Source organism: Acanthopagrus latus, chromosome 11, assembly GCF_904848185.1.
Source record: "Acanthopagrus latus isolate v.2019 chromosome 11, fAcaLat1.1, whole genome shotgun sequence".
Classification (NCBI taxonomy): Eukaryota; Metazoa; Chordata; class Actinopteri; order Spariformes; family Sparidae; genus Acanthopagrus; species Acanthopagrus latus.
Window position 1 is genome coordinate 12,206,272 of NC_051049.1, and position 21,685 is coordinate 12,227,956.

The 21,685-nt window shown below is 41.3% G+C and overlaps 1 protein-coding gene across 3 annotated transcripts; it reads right to left on the reverse strand.

Moving 5' to 3' along the window:
* Positions 1-458: 458 nt before the first annotated feature.
* ghrhrl (growth hormone releasing hormone receptor, like) lies at positions 459-21,136 on the reverse strand. Of its 3 annotated transcripts, XM_037115666.1 has the most exons (13): positions 20,946-21,136; positions 14,823-14,928; positions 14,183-14,290; positions 12,705-12,796; positions 11,924-12,027; positions 10,357-10,489; positions 10,024-10,177; positions 7,843-7,903; positions 7,472-7,541; positions 6,572-6,663; positions 5,686-5,815; positions 4,257-4,298; positions 459-3,103 (listed from the first exon to the last, which is right to left on the reverse strand). In XM_037115666.1, exons 1-13 carry the CDS (start codon positions 20,997-20,999, stop codon positions 3,002-3,004), a joined length of 1,248 nt encoding a protein of 415 aa, XP_036971561.1. In that variant the 5' UTR covers positions 21,000-21,136; the 3' UTR covers positions 459-3,001. The 3 variants fall into 3 exon arrangements, with proteins under 3 accessions (XP_036971561.1, XP_036971562.1, XP_036971563.1); XM_037115667.1 differs by lacking the exon at positions 4,257-4,298; XM_037115668.1 differs by lacking the exons at positions 10,024-10,177; positions 12,705-12,796.
* Positions 21,137-21,685: the final 549 nt, after the last annotated feature.

The window sequence follows — 21,685 nt, forward strand, 5'->3', positions numbered from 1 at the left end:
AAGAAGAGCTTAAGTAGAAGTAGCAATGTTACACAGGTAGAAGTACTTCAAAAATACATTAAGCAGAAAAAGTAGCCACTACGCAGAATGGTGCAGATGTCTATATGTTTATCCTTTTAATCATTCATTCTCATTGAGGTCAGGAATTGTTGGGAATGCATACAGTTCCAGTCACAGAGGCAGACACGCGTTCACACATGTGATCGCAAAAAATAAACAAGTACAACTTTTAAAAATGCTCAGATGATATAAGGAAATGCAACCCCAGTGCTCATCTGTACGCAGCACGTTGGTGCCAGGTTGAGGGTTGAACAGCAGGAGCAGCTGATGTTCAATCATTCTGCGACCTGACATTGGAATGCTGTTATTTAAATTCAAACAGAAAGCAGGGGTAGTTGTTCTCATAAATATGCAACACACAGTAATACTTTAAGAGAAATGCATCAAAGGAAGCTGGTAAAGTCAAACTTATTTTATTATTTTTCTATTCTTATGATAGGCTGTACTGTTTGGTAGCATCTCTGTCCAGTTCAAACATTGACTGAGTCATTGGTATTTTGTTTGATTTGTTAAACTATGAAGCGATTCAGTGAAAATTATGCAACATCGTCACTCATTATCTCAGATCTAACACCTGCTGCCTACGGTGTGTCCCTAACATAGAGACAGAAATGGTGCAGTGAGCCGTCATGTTTTCTGCTCCAGGCACTGCAGCAGAAAAAAGTGGATTGACAGAAGAACTCAAGACTACTGCAAACTCTATTAAAAGTCTATCATCTCTAGCTGTCTATGTTCTCATCCTAGTTTTAGAATTATAATCTGTTTGATCGCTGTTGTTTGTTTTACTGCCTTGTCCAGGTCCTCCTAGAAAAAAGGAGATGTCCAAACCTCAGTAGGAACTGGTAAACAAAGATGAGGTGAGCTTATTTATTGTCAGTTAACTGGATGATGTTAGTGCCTTGCTCAAGGGAACTCGATGATAGCTACTGAGCGAAGATGACAGTGTTACCATTCCTAGTTCCAGTCCAGAGGCTGTGTATTTTACCAGCGAATATTGGAATTGGAATTTGCAGGTTGCTGAATCAAAATCTAAACACATAAAAACATATGGAAAGCTCTATTATACATCACTTAAATTACTGTGTTTTTTGTGCCTAAACCCAACTAAACCATAAAAATTCTCCAATGGCTTTCATGGTTTAGCTTTTACAAATAATTTGACATTCATAGCTGCTGGCTGATGACATCATCGTTTTGTTAAAGAGGTTGCAGAATGATTCTATGAAGCAAAAAAAAAAAAAAAAAATCTGCCTGCATTAAACATGATAGAGGCACAGGAAGGGCAGATAAAGATAGAAATTTAACAACAGAAAAAAGTGACAAAGAACAAAAGTCTGACAGCGGATATTTTGTACATTCAGTTTAAGACAAATGTTTCAGTTACATAAAATAAACTTTTTATCAGGTTATAAAATATGAAGAAAACAAACAGTCAATCATTTTATAATCATGCAGTAGAAGCAGCTACAGTTGTAAATTGATTGGAATAATCAAAGGAGACATATTTTGTCCATTTTCAGGTTCATAATTTTATTTTGGTTTGCTACTAGAATAGATTAACATTCTTTAGTGTTTCAAAAACAGTTTTGTCATTCAGTCCAGTGCTGCAGCTCTGTATTTCCTCATATGAAACACTCGGTTGCAGCCACTGTCTCTTTAAGGCCCCCGCCTCCTGAATACAAAGTCTGCTCTGATTGGCCAGCTCACAAATGCCCAAACTAGTGCCCTGAACAACAACAACAGAACAGTGGTGCTGAAAAAATTTTATGTGCCAAACTAGCTGCTAGGCACAAATTATGCAAATATGTGACTCTGTGACATACTGTGATGTCACAAAGTCACCAAATCAAAGGCGGGGCTACTGCTGAGACATTTCAGCAGCAGTGATTTCTGTGGGAGAGAGGAGCTTCAATTGGTCCAGGCTTCGACCTTCTTAACTTTCAAGATCTTCACATTTAGGGAATGAAAAAAATTTGGAAAAGCACGACAAGTGTCCTATAAGAATGCTCACCATGATAGTGTGTCTCTTCAAGTTTTCCAGTCCATTTGCTAAGTCCCAGGTGGCAATGGAGATGCAGAGACTTTTTCATATTGGTTGAGTCAAACACTACATGACAGAACACGACACGCTCCATTGGCTTTGACCTTAAAGTAGACAGTTTTTTAACAGTGTGCCACTAAAGTTCAAGAGTGTTTTCATTCCAAAAAAACCTTCACTGTAGCAGCTTATGTCACTGCTTACAGGAGTAGACTTTAGGATATTCATTCATTAAGCTGCAGTCAATAGCTATATTGATACAGAGGACTTTCTTTTTGACCTCCATTCTTACTCTGAATTAAATAAATAACAATAAAGTACAAAGATAAAAATCATAAACATACTTGCAGTACATCACAATCAGTGCTCGTTAGATAATATAAATAATACATGATTGTGTAAGATATGTGAAATAGCCAATAAATAAAACGAATGAATAACAATCAATTCTCATGTCTGCCGAGTGATGAATCATTTGTGCTTAACTTGATATCACAGCTTCATTAAAGAAAGTCTGGTGTATCACATGTTCACCAGGCTTCAGTTTCTTACCTCAGCTCAGCAAAGTTATCCCTTTTTTTTTAAAATTTGACTGGGGAGGCCTCCAAGGAAATCTTGGAGCTGACCTTTCTAGAGTTGTTGCCACAGCGTCCAATGGGATATGCATATGAAATTGATCTGTCCTAAAAAAATGTATGTAAAATGTCATGAAGTTTCAGAATCATTCCTCGCGGAAAAGTTCACCTGAAGTCGGGCTGATGGTTCGTGATAGAGTAGGGAGTGAAAGCGTACAGACTCGAGAAGCGGTGTGTGGTGCGCACTAGGAGATGATGCTGTGCACAGAAGCAATCCTCTGTGACATTCAGTCCGAGAGGAGGAGGGCGAGGACGTGTCACGGCACCACTAGAAGGGTGTGTCCATCTGACTGCCCTTCGCAGCAGGTGACACCACCCCGTAGCTCCTCTCCTGCCACCTCAGCCACTGCATGTGGACCTCTGTCTGGACCTGGCATCAACACACACATACACATAAAATAACAAAAAGATGATGCCGTGTAACACCTCATATGCTGCATATCATATAGGTTTATTTATGTTTGGAATGGAAATGCACTTATTTTCTTTCTTGTTAAGAGTTAGATGAGAAAATCAAAACCAATGTGAGGCAACACCTGGCAACTGGTTTTGCTTACAGTAGTTTAGCACTAAGGCTCGGGGACAATAACACAATCTGCCTACTAGAACTTGTAAAATCATGTTTTAGTCTGATACACAGCCCGCAATAAAAATACACATTGGCATTTTTACACACTGGTTCTGGTACGGAGTAAACCCCGGCCTCTCAAAGTTATGATGACTGAGTGCCAATTTAGGGAGCGGCGCATGAACATGTCACAGGATTTGTGATTTGGTCTAATAACATCACTTAGCATTAAATTCCTATTAGCAATCAAATTCACTGGTTTACACGTAAGAATGATAATTCTATCCGTCCCTCCGACTTGATCACTTTTTCTACTCAACAGTTTCATATTTTCTCTGCAGTGGATTTTCCATCTCCCTCCCTATCAGTGAATTGTAAAGATGCCGGTAGGTGGGTTTTGTTACACTGGGACAGAGTCAGGCCAGCTGTTTTGCTATGTTCAACTATTTCTTTAAACTATGACAACCTGACCAAAAAAACCCCCAAAGTCATTATATTGGATATTAAGTCATTATCAGCATTAGGACATATTTTCCCATTCACTGACAGACCACAGCTGTAACTCAAATCAGTTCCTTAAATCTACAAAGGAGTAGAGATAGATATTAAAACAGATATCATTACCCATGTGGCCATAAAGCACCAAATGGATGAACATGGGTTGCACTGAGTGTTAAACACAGACTGGTGTTGACCTTAGACAGTGTGGAGTCGGCCTCACATTAGTCTCGATGGGTAACATAAGCGCCGGGGGTCCCTCCATTATGCAATGAGGTGAAGAGAAGTGGCGAATTATTTTCCACTGAAAGCACCCGACAGCTCTAAATCACTCACCTCTTGCCGGCATACGATCCGGGTACACAGGTTTATTATGCAATAGAGGGCTTTAAATTATCTGTGTGATTTGCTGATTATGTTATAGCAAATGTTCAAGAGTGGTATTGCTCGTACTGACCTCTTGATTGAGGAAGCAATAGAGAATGGCAACGAGGAGCCCCTGTAGGAGAGACGGTTTTAATCATTCACATTTAGGAGTGGTACGCATCATCAAAAGGCGGACAGCTTAAATGTCAGACACAAGCGAGAGCTGATAGGCCGAAGAATGAGAATTTACAAGTAGGGCAATCTGTTCTGTTCCACTCACAGCTGGCAAACATGAGTGGAATAATGAAGGCTGTTCACTCCACCGCTCTTCCTTTTATCTTTACACTAAAACATGCACGATAATATCAGTCTTTCTTGTTTCACCTTTTTGATGAACAAAGCTTGTTGAATGATATATTCCATGCGCCTTGTGAATTTGAATTTCTCAAAAGGAAGGGAGGCAGCTACATAGTCATTTTGGGGCCGGTCAAGCAAGCCAGTTAGTACCACATGTGACATAGAAGCCGCTTGACTCCTCTGTGGTCGCACGTGTTTGGCAGATGTGATGAACTTCCGTCACGTTCTTAGCAACACAGCACCACTAAGCCCTTCTTCATAGGTTAGCTGTTTTGGGCTGTGACCCAAAAAAGAAGACAAAGTCGCTCCCCTTCTGTTGGACCACCACGGGACCTTATTTCAGTAAAATATATGTATAGAAGTAAGACGGACAGATGTTTGTCAATTCACAAAAATCCTTTTTCATCTTAACAAAGTTGTACTCTGCCCTTAAACAGCTTACCGGTAAGTATAAGACAGTGACAATATACGAAACTAGAAATACTACACATCCAACAGTCGTGTGAGGGAGGAGACAAACAACTCAAAGCATTTGAATAGCAAAGTCTTTAACTTGCACAATTCAAACAGGATAAACCAATGTATTTGTCTCTCAATGTTACTAACTGTACCATACAGATATATATATTCTTTTTTTTTTTAAAGAAAAGGGTTTCATGGGGATACCAGAAGAGGAGGGACCAAGCAAAACTAATCACAATCCCATCAGCCTCATCAATCTTTTTGTTAAGCACTCATTAGCAAATGCTAGCATGTTAACATCCTTATGCACAATGGTAAATTTTCTCACTATTATACATGCATGTCAGCATGCCAACACACAGCCTCAAAGAGCTGCAAGCAGGAGATATCGTGAGGGAATAAAAGTGTAGACAGCAACTCCAAGAACCTTGACTTTCAATTTAAAGACTAGTAACATGAACAATTGTCTAAATTAGATGTACTTATTTTGATGAACATTCACACTCCCATCTTCACTGATCAGGCAAACGAGGGTTTTGTGACATGTTACAGTTCGCTGGAGAGATTGCATTGTGTGTATGGGCGTGTGTTTGTCTGTGTGTGTGTGGTAAGGGTCTTATAGCAAACACTATATTTTGCTGGCAGAATATTGAGTGATTGTGTGTGTATGTGTGTGTGTGTGTGTGTGTGTGTGCGCATACCTGGAAGGATCCCATGCAGAGCTCGATACAGAGGCGCAGGTTAACACTGAAGTAGTCGGGCAGAAAATTGAAGAACATGTAGTGGGTGCCAAACAAGGGGATGAGGAGGAGGGTGGACTTAGTCAGGCGTCTGTTGCACAGGAGGAAGGAGAAGAGACGCAGGAGGTGAAGCTACCTCAGGGAACCGCATGTGCTGCTCCAAAGACATGCTAATCATGAGATCAGGACGATACTTGTGTGTACGTCTGTGTGTGTGTGTGTGTGTGTGTGTGTGTGTGTGTGTGTGTGTGTGTGTGTGTTTGCGTCCGTCAGTCTGTAAACAGCCTCTGTTTACGGGTGGAAAAGTAGTAGCAGGTGCGTGATGACAAGTGGGGATATTCAAATGTGAGTGTTGAGGTAATGATTTTTATGTGTGGAAGAACATATTAATCTAACTGGTGTGATTAAGACAAGCATCACTTAACTTACCTTTTGTGTGTCTTTTATCAGAACCGGATATGCGTGATGTCCCTGAACACTTTCAGCCAATTAGTGAGTCTATTTCAATTAGTGCTTCTGATAAGCCTTTTGGGAAGTGGAAGGGTGCACGTGGCCGGACCGACTCGTTTGAGGCGCTGGAGTGACTGAATGAATTATGCATTGCTTCCACAACGGTGAATCAACAGTTTCCACACAATGAGCATATTTCCCTACTTCAAAGTGTCCAATTTTCAGAGTGAAAAGTATTAAAGAGAGTGAAAAATATGAATGTTCGTTTTGATAAGCGCAAAACTCAAAGAGAATGCTTATAAATGGTTGTTTCTGTTTGAAATGGACATCTTCGTCACATATCTCTGTATTTAAAATGGGATAAAATCGTGTCACTGGTGTGCTGGGGCAGTATTACCTGTACTGCGAGGAGTTGTTGAACTGGATGAGCCGAGGATTGAGCTTCTGCATCAGGATTCTGATGATGTTGATGAGGAGCATAAAATTGACCTGTTAATAGACGAAGCAAGAACGCAAATCAGAGGCAGCTTTTTAAAGGGACAGAGCCTCGACAGCTACTAACAAATGTGCTCACAGCAATGTGATTACTGAATGTCACGGCAGCAGCAATGTTTTTCAAATTCATCAGAGATCGTATACATGTTAATCTATAACCTGCTCAGTGCATAATTTACAGTCCATTACAATGAGCTTTCTTTATGTTGCAACTTTCATGCTTCTTTGTTTATGCTCGAGACTTTTTTGTGACAATGCTGTACTTATGATGAAGATTTCATTATGATGATCTCCACAGCACTGTGCCAGCACTGTGGAGTCACAATCATATTTGGCTGACGCTGGAACCAAACATAGTGCAAAAACTGAGTCAGGGGAAACTTGGTGAACCCTAGAATGAAAATGGCTAAATCCCTGCAATGAAAAGGTTTCAGCTGCTAGATTATTTATGTTTGTGACCTTGGCGAAGAGATTAGTGTTCGTGCCATTTTCAGCATGTGGGTTAATAGGTTGTAGGTTGTCATCGTTGTTTCGCAAAGTGACAGAGATAGCAAAAGGAAATGGGAAATGGGTGATCAGTAACAGACAATGATGTCCCTTAAGTACAAAACCCACTTTGTTAGGGTTAGGAAAAGATCATGTTCTTGCTTACCTGATTCTCTCACAACAAACACAAATGGAAATTGACCCGATGTCTATAATGTGAGTGTGTTGTCATGAAATGTACAGATTTAAATCATAACTGTGGTTTGCAGAAATGTAACGTGCCAACATTTATTCTGGCAACTGTGTTGGCTTTTACCGCTATAGACACACCAATCGGTCCCTTGATGATCCACCAATAGGGCGAGTCCTCGTTGATGTCCCAACATCTATACAGGATGACATTTAGAAATGTGTAGTCAGTCTGCAGATTGTCTTTTAAATAAATACACATTTGTTTAAAAGGTTAAGGACATAAAATCATGAGGATGTATTTCATTGTCAAAATCTATATCAGATGATTATTTCAAGAAAATGCTAAAGCTCTACATTGTGGCTCTGAATGCTGAAGCCCTCACTGTACTTCTGATTGCAATGTTGGTCATGAGGTACCTTGAAGTGTGCTGTTAATGTACATGAGAAATAATTGTGCCTGTGGAGTAAAAAGTAGTAATGGAGGTTTGTACACACTCAGTGTCCTCAAAGTAAACCCTGGATCCAATCCATATGAGGATGAAGAGCACGGGCACACCTGTGGAGAGACGAAAAGAAAAAAGAAAAACTACCATCAGTGAGACACAGTCAATACACAGTTGAATCATAATGAGACAGCAGAATGTCACCTTTGGAAAGTACACGGAGGCTTTGTGCCCTTCACATACAGTCTGTGAATCAAAGCCTTGCCTTACTTGGACAAAATCTCTATATTCGTTTCAGCTGCCGAGATCAGTGGCAGTGATGCCTTTCATTTAATCATACATGAGTTCTTAAGAAATCAACTTTTGAAGGAACATCCAAACCACAAACATAATTTAATACATTAGCAGTGACTGCCTCAGGGATTTAAGCTTTAATTCAGTTTGTTTGGTAATTACAGCCGATGCCACTGAGCCAGGAGAGTGTCTGGCTATATTGCAGTAATAAATTGGGGATGCTGGCCGATGGCTGTCTGTCGGCTTCTTGCTGTCCCTAAAGAAAGCTGTGAGATTGTTTGAAACCCAGATCTGTAATAAATATTAAACTGTTCAGCTCAGAAAAAGACTGAAATCAGGCATCTGATTTTGGATGATGATGAATCTTCCTGCTGGTTTGTGTTAAAAAATATAGATATACACTACATATCTAATTAATGAGAGTGGGACTGTGTTTGGAGTAAAAAATAACGTTATTTCAGTTCTTTACTGTGGAGAAATAAATGTCCAAATTTTAATCTCTAGTATTAAATGTTTACAGAAACTCTTACTTAATTCAGTGTTCGTCACTCGTGTTGTCAAAGTGCTCAAATTTCCAAATATGAGACAATACCTGGAAAAAAGCTGACATTCATTTACGTACATAATTTTCAATGTCATAAGTATCACACATTTTAAAAAAAACTTTGTTTGTTACCTGCTCTAAGTGTCAGGTTCTTATTAAAATAAGAATCAAATAGCTCTGTATTCCAACAGTAATTACTGTTGATTATTGTTGGGTCAGTAACCCATGTCTTTTTCTGGTGTCCCTGCCCTTTTTTATCAAATCAGGACAGAACACTCCATGTAGAGACGGGCAGAGAGCAGGATCCTCTTGTTCTGGTACATACACTGGCGACACTGGAACTGGGAAAGCTACCAATTCCAATGCTCCCGGTAATTGTTTATTCAACCTAGCAATAAGAAACGCTTGAAGAAAACAAAGAGGTGAGGAGAGCTAGGGGGATTTTTTGACATCAAGATCCTACATCCATTTTGTAGATTTAAAGATTAAGTGACCTGGCACGTTAATCAACAAAGCTGGACATCTGCAGTGCAAAGCAAAACGTCTTCTGAAAGGATGAGCTACGTTGTAAACCGAATGCAAGCTGCGCATCACATCATCACACAGTGTACTATCTGTGCACTCCAAGAAGAATGAGTGTCCAAAGCCTCTAATTACAGGGATATTTTCTAAGATGAAAAAAAACCCCAAAACTCTCTGTACATGCTGTAATGTACTGGCTGCACGAACAGAAGTAACAACGGTGTTGCAGCTAACACAAACCAGTGACTGCACTGGCCAACTTCATGCCTATGTTCCCACATTTCTAAGATTTTTTTTCTAAATTAGGCCCTATTTTCCCACATTTCCTTTTTCATAAATTTACCCTAACCCCTAATCCCAACCAATTGCTAATTCATTCATTCATTCATTTACTATAAAGTGCTTCCAAAAAATCTTGTGGGAGGTTAGGGCTTAAATTGAAGGGAAATGTAGGAACACAAAACCTAATTTTGAAAATGTCCTAGAAATGTGTTACCATAGGGTCGTGGGAACATAGGGCTGACCCCTTGTGTTGTTATACTACTTGATTTTGGCCACATTAGTCACTAATGGTCAGATAGATCTTCATTTCTCTGGCATCTTTCTCTTTCCCCTAATGTACAAGTGTGTCTCATCCTGAGCCGACATTTTTCTAATACAGAGATGAAAACTAAAGTATCTTTAGTAGAAATGATACAGTCTTTTGAAGCCTCATTGTGCGTAACCTTTCATCTGTTACCTTAACATCCGCCTTTTTGTTTAGTCTTTTTATAAGAATACTGTGTCTGAAAGTGTGGGATATCTCATATTGGAACCAAACTCTGCAGCCCAACAATACAAATGTTGGGGACATTTCACGTCAAGGTTTCTCACCCCAACCCAGCAGGCTGAAGCCCCAGAGGCATCGACGACTGCGATAGAAGGACGAAAGCAGCAGGGAATTAAGATAGAGCGCCTCCACCAGGAGCCAGAAAAAATTTGCCATGACGCAGTAGTGACAGAAGACCACAGAAGCCTTGCAGGCAACCTGGACAGAAGAAAGTGGAAGGAAAAGAAAGGAGATAAAGTGAATTATAGCGAGGGATTAGTATCAGAGAGGAGGTGCTCAGGCGATAAGCGCAGAGAGCGATGCAGAACAGGCAAATTTGCCCCGCAGGAATTTCTCAATATGGCCGAGAACCTCTCGTCCTCAACGTCGCATCTTACTGTGGAAAGGGTGCAGTGGTTCGTGTCCTCGCTTGAGAACAGCGTCGCATCCTTTATGAACACAGCGACAGCCTTCAGGATGAATGTGATGAAGAGCTGGATGTGGATGAAGTTCCTGGCACAACGCAGCCTCCTGTTGAAAGATCAGGTAACGTGCAATAAATCAGCTGCAGCGGTGTTGAGATTCACTCTAATAATATCACCGGTGCAGGTAATGCCATGTAAGAACTGTTCCCCAGCATAAAATATGTAACTTTTTGCCTCCACCCTTAGAGGATAACTCGTGACCCCCAGGTGGAGAACCAATGGTCCTACTTCACAAAAACTATCCCAGCCACGTGTTTTGATTAGTGTACAAGACGGCCACACACTCAAAAAAAAAATTCTGCTTTACAACACAGTCTCACACCGCATTGTTAAACATCTATCAACAGCTACAATGTTATTATAGTTCCATGGTTTTTCACTGGCAGGCAAAACCAGTTTGATGTGAGGTTAGCGTCGAAAAAGAGCAAAAACCAAAGCAAATTAGCAAGTAAAATGAGACCATTAAAAATGTTCGGTGTCTGAGAAACATTACAGCAAATGAGATTTTTAATAGAGATGGAAGTTTTGGCACTGCGCTGTCATTTGTGAGTGGTCATTATTTCGTGACACTGGATGCGGAGCGAGCCACCCCTCTCACGAGTCGATTACGCGGAGGCATCACAGCACTGTTTTTGATTTAGCTACTTCCTGTTCGCTTTGTTCATTCGTCTGTTCCGTTTCCCCGTGTCAGCCCTGCGTTTTCTGCTCCTCGGTCCTGCTCTGCGACTCGTGTTCCCCGGCGCCTAACTGGTTTGTGCATTATTCAGTTCAATTCTTCGACTTGCCCCTGCCTGCTCCCTCAGTTTTTGTTTCCATTTGTGGCTGGCATTTTGGATTTTTGGATTCATCGTTCTTTTGTTTACAGCTTTACTTTAAAACAGCTTGCTCTTTGTTCTGTGCCTTGCCTGCCTCCTGAGTGTCTTGCATTTGGGTCCTCACTGTTTTTTGCCACAAGTAACAACTGTAATGATTCAATGACTGGCTTTTAATTTGGGTTTCAGGGTCAATATCTGCAAAATGAAAGCACGAAAGCACAACATTTTAGGGAACACATATATTTGCCATATTGGAGAGTTAGATGAGAAGATTGAGACTGAGATTGAGATTCAGCCTGCTAGCTCGGGGCTCCATCTGCAACAGTGATTTTACACTTCTGGTACAAAACAAACAACAGGATATAAGATGTGTATTAGTAGGCTTAAATTCATTGTTAAGTAAAAGACCTTTGAAATTCTTCGCCCTTTTTGACAGCGGCAAGCAAGCTGTCTTCTCTTGATACCAGTCTTTATGCTAGGCTAGGCTAAGTGGTATCAGTCTTGTCTTGTACCTCTCCACCAGAAACAAATCCATTTACGAACGACACTAGAACATTGCTACAAACAAGGCATGTCCATAGCATCACATTAAAAACACAGTAAATGTTGACAAAGGCCAAGAACTGGTAAAAGTCAGATTTTGTGTACTCCTCCAGTGTTCCTACCTGAAGAGCAACAGGATGAGCACAGCGACAGCCAGCACTGCCAGAGAGATGCTGTACCCGACGGTGTATATCAGCTTCACTGTGGCAAAGTATGACTGCTCCGTCTGAAAAAACAAGACGTGAAAGACGTTTCTGTAAGCTTCTTTAACATGCCGTCATGTATTGAAATGAAGTAAAATGTCTCAGAGTGAGACCAAATTGTAGGACAAGCTTGGGACTCGGCCGCATTGAAAAGATGACGAGATCGTAACTGCGAGAAAGCTTTTGCTATACTTTGAGTCTGGGTGTAATGGCAGTGTGACGGGCCTAAAAAAGGACATGAAAAAGCTCCTTAATTACAGCAGCATCCGAACTTGTAATTGGTGACTTTACATTTCTGAAAGTGGAAGACTTAAAAGGTTTTCATTAATGCGAGACAAAAGACGCTCTGTATCGCACCAAAGGGAGTATTTTTATAATTATTCCCCCCAAAAATACTGCTCAGTACGATTAAGCGCCAGTCTCTCTTTGTGAAAGAAGATAATTTCAGCTATTACCAGACGGGCGACGTTTGATTCACTTACTGCCTTGCAAAAGTATTTTCTCACCTGAGGCACATTTATAGTATTTAATGTTTGAACAGAAGTTATTTAGTTCATTTGGTCTAGTTTGTTCGTGAAGTCGAAGCAGGTAGTTTCTCTTCCTGCATTTGTCCCCCAGTTTTTGCATCCCCTCCATGCTTCTTATTCGCTTCTTCTGGAGGTTCCTTTTACTTCACCTGCTTCGCCCCAACGACCCTCACCTCAGGGATGTCATCATCCACACTGCAGGCGACGTGGTACGGCGGTAAAGGTCTGGACCATCCTCTGCCGGTGCAGTTACGGCTCACTGAACCTGAGGTGAAACATGGAGCGATCAAAATGTCAACCATGAGGAGAACATCTTTAGATTAGACTCACTTACTAAAATGTTGTGGCTCTTGGGATGGAAATGTTGGTTGACGGGCTTGTCGTTCTTTCCAGGAGGGGATTTTTGTGCCGTTAGTAAGTTGAATTTATTCTAGTCAGTTCCCAATTTCTCATCACATGTTTTTTTCACGTATTATCCTGTTTGTTTATATTTTGTTAGGATGCTTAATTTTGTTTCATATTTTGCTATCTTTTAATTATTATCATCTTAGTTAGGGATATTGGGATTTTTTTTAGTGTTTCACTTGATTGTTATACTGTATCAGAATTTTCATGTTGTGTTTTGCGAATATCGTTTTGCGATATCTATTAAGGTTTTTTTTTTTTGTAATTTGGTTGATGCATGTGTTTTTTCAACCCTCACACAACTAACTCATCTATCCTTCTTGAGCTGTCAGATGATCATGAGTTGTGTACCTGGGAATTATTCCCATCTTTAAACTACTGTACATAAATGTGACATTATAGCATTTAGCTCGAGCATCTATGTGCATAATTTCAGCCTCACAGGACTGTTGGCATGCTCCTGTTCAGACACTGATATATATCCTCAGAGGCACAGCGTGCCAAGGTACTTCTTGTTTGCTCACTGTAAATCATTTATATGGGTGCCTCCTCACAAATCATTTAATCTCCTAAAGAAAAAAACTAATTTGATTGCAGTCTCCTGTGACAATCTAGCGAGCGTGAGCACATGAAAACAAATAAGTGAGTCAGTGCCTGACATTTTGAGAAAGAAGTAGAAGAAGAAGGACGAAGAAAAGGAAGATGAAAAAACCAAGAGGAGAAATCCAACACGGTCCATCACCAGAACTGTTCAGACCGAAAATGATCACCAAATCTTGAAGCCACGTGTCTCTAATCCACACAGCAAAATCTCTGAGGAGGAATCAACACAGTGGTTTTCAATCCTGGTCACCATGTTGGAAAGATCTCGATCTTACCAGCCTGTGCACATGTTTCAAAATCGAGTAAAAGAAAGACGACATATACACAATACACGAAAGAGTTAACTTAATTTGTTCATTTGTTTCCGATGCCAACTCTACATCATTTCATGAATCATCTGACCAGGATAATATGACCAGCGTGGTGAAGGCATGAGAAATAACTAAGCTCACACATAAATGGCCAGTTTTCTCGCAGGTGGTCTTGTTTTCCCGTAAAGTTCATACAGAGGAATCAGAGTGTTTCATAAAAGCGCCTCTCAGAGCATTTAATTTGTTTTTTGCCTACCGGTGTACACACTGTTCTCGTCATTATCTCAGCCTGAACACCACTCACCTCCCTCCCCTCTCACCCCTTTAGTCACCTGTGTTGTTTTTGAAGAGGGAGAAGATCGCAGGACAAGCTCGCTGGACCGTCTCCCCAACGACTGCGTGAGGCCAGCAGACGACTGCATCCCAGAATGGCTGGCAACCTTTTTCGGAGGAGATTTAGGAGAAGAGAGGCTTAAAAAAGGGGGGGGGGTATGTGTCTGCAAGGGCAGTTAATCAGAAAAGAGAATTTAATGAATTTGTATGCACACCGGTGCTTGAATTGCACACAGTTTAAATATGTGCCCATGGAGGTGCAGCAGAGGTAAATGGGGTGTATCGTGCACAAAACACCCCCAACAACATTCTTCAATGCCTTACCGTCCGCCTCTGAGCGAATCCTATTAGGACAAGAATGAGTTAGTACTGTAGATCCCACGGCAGGACCTTTTGTCTTGGGGTAGATTACACACATACATCCTTACGTAACTTTCTTTAATGTTCTCCACTGCAGACGCATCACTGATCGATCACTCAGTGCGCATTCATTGGGATGCCATCAAGAATCTGCGCCGACAACTGATGATTCTCTGCGAGGCATTAATCCCAGCCCGGACTGTTACACTTAATGGGGAACATTTGCAATATATATCATATCGTAACTACGGCAGCACGATGTTAAAATGGAAAACACACCTTCCGTGCTTCTGTTGGCCTGCTCTGCAACGTCCTGGAGGCAGCTGAGCTCCTCTCGCTTCAGCTGGAATATGAGCTCGCATTCAGGGTGCAGGCTCGACAACGCCTACAGGCAGGGAAGAAGGACGGAAGAACAAAAAAAAAGGAAGGGATGCTTTATTAGATACATAGGGACGTTTCAGCAAGACACAGCGGTGGTCTGTAGTTGCATTAAAAGGCACGTCACACGTCTGGGAAAATAAACGCACGTCAATTTTTAAAGGTCAGTGACTCGTTGTGCGTTGTGAGCCATCAGCAGCAACTGCTTTCTCGTAAAAAAAAAAAAAAAAAAATCATTAAATGAGTTTATCCCTTATGACACAGCTGATTGCCTTAACCTCCGACCACTCTTTGCTCCATCCTTCCGAGAACCTGCTGTGTCTGCCTCGGCTCGTTCATTTGTTCCCATATGTCAAATAGATACAGAATAACAAGATTTGCATTTGACTGATTTTTACCTCGGACTGACACAAATAAGAACATCTCGTCCAGGAGAAGGAAACAGACCGATGCAAGGGGGGTGTCTGGGGGATGCCTGGGAAGAGGTGAATGGAGGAGGTATACTGAGTAGGGTGTGTTAAGTAGAGCATGTATTAACATCAATGTACTGTGTTAGTTCTCACATACTGAAAAGATCCATTTTGCTTAGATTTCCTCTGTCGTGATGATTTATGATTCATTTTACTTACTTTTTGGGCACATTTACATGGTCAGTCAATGAAATACAGGATGACACTACCTGGGATAATAAATGGCTGCAACATGGAAAAGTTCGATGTAGACAGATATTCATAAGGAGGTCATAAACACCCAAGAATGTCTTTTCAAAAAAAAAAAAAAAAAAAAAAGACTTGAAATAAGCTACACTGAAACCTAAGGTTCTCCTGAATAAGAATTATGTTTGCAATGTATGACACTTGCTGCTGACAGCTAAAGTTGGGTGGAAAGATCAAAATGAATACAGGAGAGTCAGACAGCCCACTGATTGTTCCAGTTCTTCAATAACGTGCGATAGTAGCACCTTTGTCAACGAGCGTGACAGCAGATGTCGCCTCACTTCCATTATTTTTCATAGTAAATGAGTGCGTTTTGTTTGTTGTGATGTGAAGCGTATGCTTTTCGGTGTTATCTTGAGAAAACAATCAAGATCTCTAATTTATTTCAAACGCATGATCAATAAAACTGACTATACTGTGTACATGCTGACTGAGGAGGTTGAAGCTGGCGTGTGAAGTGTCTCGCTTGAGTGTGCTGAACTACTCTGGGTCACATTCAAGTGTCATTCATATTTATATCATGCTGCTGGTGAATGTAAGCGGTCCTGAATGTAAAGGTCAGAGCAGCAGGTCGGGTCTCTTTGTATTAGCTTTGACAACATGTGACACTGCGTTTCCTCATACAATGTCTTTCTGCTTCATTTGAATTCTCATGGCAAGGTTGTGGCCATACAATAATCACATCCTTTCATATTCAACCTTGATCATTGATCTTTATTATTAAGGAACGCTGAAAATGTCAGAAAAGGCCTTGATTGTGATAATTACTGTTGCCCCAGGTTCACTGTTGGGTTTTAATGATGCTGTTAATGACTTCGAGAGCAGCAAAACAACTTGATTTCATTAGTCACTGCCATAATGATGTTTTTTTGTTGTTTTTTGTTTTTTTTTTTAAATTCAGTATGCATGGGCCTTGAAGACATCATCTTCTAGTCATAGTGGTTGGCAAGTGTGATGGCCACAGGTATGAGAGAAGAGCACGCACTAAAAAAGCCAAAATAAGACCAAAGCAGAAAAGCAAGTATAAAATGAGGTAGTCACGGGCTGACGGATAATCATGATGTCCCTCCATTTCCAAAATGACTCTAAATTTTTTGAGAATGTTTTGCATTTTGTTTTTCCGAAGCCGAGTAATTTTGAGGCTGCTATTTGAGTCTCTCTTTTGGTTTTGAGAGATACATGATTTAATATATATCATTGGTAGGCAGCCTTTTTTTTCCCTTATCCAGCATAGTTCCATCTCATTTCTAAAGACCTGAAGGGGGAAACACAATCAAACTGCACCAAAAGAAGCTTCAGAAGCTAAATTCCTCTGGGACCACAAACACTCCCGCTGGATGACTCCGGTTTCCCCTCTCACCAGCTCTCTGAGTGCCATCCAATGGGATGAGCTGGCTGTGGGTTACAAACATTTCCATTAACTAGATCTCTGAGTTCCCTGAGGACGGAAACGGCCACATCTGCACTCATACAAACACACCTGGAGCCATTTCAGGAAATTACATGACTGAGTACGCACTGCATAGACAGCTTCTTATTATCATAATGTGCATTGATTTGCTACGTGTGAAATGAGTGAGGGGGGTGCTGCTGTTGTTGGAAAACACTGGGAATTTAACCCCAAACTCAGGGGTAATCTTTCAGGGTTGCAGCACCAGATATGCAGGGATGCAGGAAGTCAGTCACAGGTGGAGGTGCTGAGAAGTTTTACACAACAGCAACATTTTATAGGTCAAAGCAGCCACTTCAGCTACAGTCAAAAACAGCAAGGCGATGAAGAGGGAGAGAAATTCCCCAGACTCCCTTATTAAATCGCAAAATTTAGTGCCCTGGCTCCCACAGCCATGCATGTATATGAAAGGCACAGACAAAATCGCATTGGACATTGAAAACACAATGTCTGTAAAGTCAGTTGCAAATAATAAAAAGCACAATTTCTAATATCTAATCATCGAAGTCGTACATGTACACAAAACATCTATCGAAACAGCTATCTTCCTGTTCAGTCAGGTGAATCTTAAAAGGCAAATGTCTGCCTTTGCAAAAGTGCTGTTTTTGTTCATCCAGATATATTTGTATATTTGTTGATTTTTCATTTTCTCATTTTGTGTCTCACCTGTGAACCTTTTTGGCATCTCACGCATGCATAAATAATGGGCATCTCTGGAAAAAACATAGGCCTGCGTCACTAGTGTTTGTGCAGAGTGACAGTTACCTGCAGGATAAACTAGATACATTAAACAATGTATTTAACGCGGACGCATTATGTAACCACAAACATGAAACTGGAGTTGAACACAATCCTCCTGACGGTTGCTGTGGCAGAAGCAAATATACGAGCTCTCAGCGCCATTTCTCCCTAAACCAACAAGGAACGGATGTGTCGGAAGCATCCAGAACAAATCGCTGCCAGTCCTCTTTGTTCCTAATGCTATGCTAATAAGCTAATGAGAGGTGTTATTGTGCAATTTAGGCAAGCAATTACTGTGCTCCCTGTTCAAAGGCAGGCTAGGGGTACATGTAAAAAAGAAAAAAAAAAATTGTTTACTTCGCCTCTTGCTGAAAAATTGAATCCGATCAGAGTTTGAAGAGAGCACCATGGATGCATACGGCGGCATATTGTTCTCTGCTGCACAGCAAGCGCTTGGCACTGTTTACGATGGCATGAACGCCGCCAGTGTAAAGGCATTCATAGTCAAGGCAGAAAGCATATGCGCTCATGTTACCATAAAGCGCACAGCCAAATCTCAGCATTTGTCAGATGGGTGCCATGAACCACGCACAGCTTCCCTCCCTTCCATTTACATGGACGCTGTGAAGACGTTTCACTCTACATAAGAATGATGCGCAGTTGAGTGGATGCGAGCAAAGCCCCCAAAAGAGGAGACAAGGGTAGCGAAATAAAGGCCAGAGTCAGTTTTGTATATAAGCATGACGTGCTCACGCATCTCAACTGCGTGGTGGGATTAAGCGAGACACTGTGCTGCATTTAAAAGAAACAGCATCAGACATAGGCGAGGTAAAGAGATGGATGAGCCGCATAAGGTAAATCTGGATGATATGAGCCATGTAACTAAATGCGTAACCACTTCACGCTGCCAGGTGAGCCTGCATGCAGTCTGGCTGTAAAAATGTTCTCTGAGAGGTGAAGCCCATTATCCACTAACTACCCAAAAAGGGGCCACTGGATTGCGCTCACTTTGCAGATGTTGCTTTCTATTTTCAACAGGGAACGAGGGGCACTTTCACGCTGCTGCAGCCGTAGCGGTGGCACAGCAAGAAGACGTGAAACATGGTCGGTCGATCAGATGGCACAAAACACAGCCTATCACAGTGTATCAAGTTCATACACTTAATACACATTTTGGTAAATATGCATATACGATTTCTTGCTGAGAGACAGGCAAGGCGATTGACGCCACTCATGAGGACTGAAAACAGGGAAATGGTTAGCTGAGTACCGTTAAGACAAAGAAAACCTGCCTACTAACTTATATCTAAAGACCCGTTATTTACATTTTAGAGCATGATTGTTCAATGCAAGTGTGATAAGGCCAAACCACAACTCCCCGTTTAGTCAGCAGTTTCGTGTTTCATAGGCTAAGCCAATGGACTGCATAGATTTAAAAAAAAGACTGTCAACGCAAACAGGGCGCCTGTTCAGTTCCAATAAGAAGTGCTCGTCTGGCGCATACAACAAAAACAACATAATTATTATCAGCCTAAGAAAACATGTCATCAATACACTCACCCATGAGTTCCTGCTCTACCTAGAGATTTTAAATTATGATGATTTCACAGATTTTTAAATCGCTTTACCGCAGCACAAACGTAAAAAAGAAACCTCCATGGATCCAAAATTCATAATAGAGAGAGTCATGATTGACTGATTGTTTGCAGTTCAAGGTGTCCTGTCAATAGTTCTCGGTTACTGGGTTGTAGTCATTAGTTGCTGTCCGGTTAAAGTGGCCTAGACTAAAATGTTACTAATACCAAACTAAGGCAAAGCAACATTTTACTGATTTTAGAGAAGGTGCTGGTGGCTAAACATGTCTGGGACAAACTCAACTTTGTGATATAAAAACCTCAATCCCCCTGGGCACACTCATGATAGCAACATGAATGGAGCTCGGTGGTTCATTATAATTCTCTGCGATCCTGAGCAGCGAAAGAGAAAAGAATGAAGTGGAGCACAGTGATGAGTGTCTGCCCTGTTCCCATCATCTCTGTGCCACGCCGATCATCACACCACCTGTTTGCCTGCCTCTCATATTTCTACCCCATTATGGAAATTAGCGAGGTGGCCGGTAAAACAAAGGTGCTGCGGGTGTGATTGCACAAAAGGCACACGCGCACAGCAGATTGTCGCCTGAATGGATTCTGCACAGCCGATCAGCGAAGACAAATTGCACAAACGGCGTAGACGGCTGATAATGTGGTTGTGGTGTTCACTCTCCTGATTTCAATAATGTGAATTCATGGATACATGCACCAATATCCAATTTATCTTCACAAATGCACATGCATACTATACATATTTAATATGACATTTTTATATGTACAAACACAATGCATATTAAGTCTTTCTAGCCAGAAGTACAAGTAATGAGTACAAATTAATGATAAAATAATGACAGTTCAAAGGCGACAATAACAGCCCATTAAAGCTGCAAATGATCATCTCTTTTTTTTTTTAAATTAAAGATGAATCTGCAGATTATTCTCTCAGTGAATAATAGATTCATCTATAAAAGCCGTCACAGTTTCCCAGAGCCCAACGTGGCCGATGAAAAGCTTCTGTTTTGTCGGACCAACAGTCCAACACCCAAAGATATTCAGTCTGTTACTATGAAACCAGTGGAAACCTCATTTTAGAAGCAGATTTAAGCAAGAACAAGTGAATTCTAGGAAACCTGTGGAGTAAAACACAGGAATACTAATTTTAAACACACACACACACAGAACGATTAACACATCTTGGAGCTGCACCGCTGAACATTTAACACACACACTCACTTCACACTTATTCCGAATCTATCACTTCCACAACTTGCTGTAAGAACACGGGTCTAGAGGTGGCAGGTGATGTGTGAACACCTGTTTCAGGTCACGTTCATTTTGGTCTTGATCAGAAAGCTGTTGTTAAATCAGCTCTCCCAAAGATCTCTCACAGAGGCTCGGGTACTTTCACACACCTCTGGTGTCCTGTGAAAGAGAGCTTCATCATGTTGTCTATGTTACAAAATATGGTCATTTATCTCATTATCATTGTTCTCTCACAGAGGTAAAGTTGATACAAGTCACTCACAGTTGGAGCCAAACACAGAGCGAGAAGGATCCTCCTGATGTGGAGACGGGACATCCTGTCGGTTCTGTCTCCTCGGTTCGGTGTTCGGTTCGGTTCAGCTCAGCTCTCCTCCGTGAGGCTGCATCACACTCCTGCAGGACGGGATGCTGCTGAGCGCCTCTCTCTCTCTCTCTCTCTCGCTCTCTCTGTCTCTCTCTCTCTCTCCCCCACGTGTAAACACAACACCTGTCATGCAGGCAACAATAACAATGTAGCAACTTCCTGTGTGTATTTTCAAAATAAAAAAAAGCCTTTAAAAAAGCATTTAATCATTCAGGGGCCAGTATACAAGCTTTCAGCGTCATCTCACTTTTATTTTGAAGGGAACAGTGAGCGTTTAGCGAGCTTTACAGCTGCTGCTGAGGGAACTCCACATTTTTCTCTTTGCTTTGCTGGGCCTGACTGTGTGGACACACACACACACACACAGAATGTGGTCTGTTGTTACAGAGATACCAGGCTGTTTGACATGATGTTACTATAGAAACCGTCTGACAAATACACTGATCAGCAACAAGGGTATGACCACTGACCTGAATTGATTAACACTGATCTTTTGGTTGCAATGCAATATTCTGCTGGGAAAACTTGACTTCTGCCCTTCTTGTGAATGACATTTTACACACACTACCCACCCAAACACCGCTGCAGGCATTCTGCAGTCTGACAATTTGGTGAACAACTGTTATTTTTTTTAATGA

Bases quoted from the DNA above. Each gene is read 5' to 3' on its own strand.
- ghrhrl (XM_037115666.1), bottom strand. From the start codon at position 20,999: ATGTCCCGTCTCCACATCAGGAGGATCCTTCTCGCTCTGTGTTTGGCT. The intron at 12,797-14,182 runs GTGACTAAAGGG...GTTTCACCTCAG, and splicing joins CCTCTTCAAAAACAACACAG to GTTCAGTGAGCCGTAACTGC. The intron at 10,490-11,923 runs GTAGGAACACTG...ATCTTTCAACAG, and splicing joins CTCATCCTGTTGCTCTTCAG to GAGGCTGCGTTGTGCCAGGA.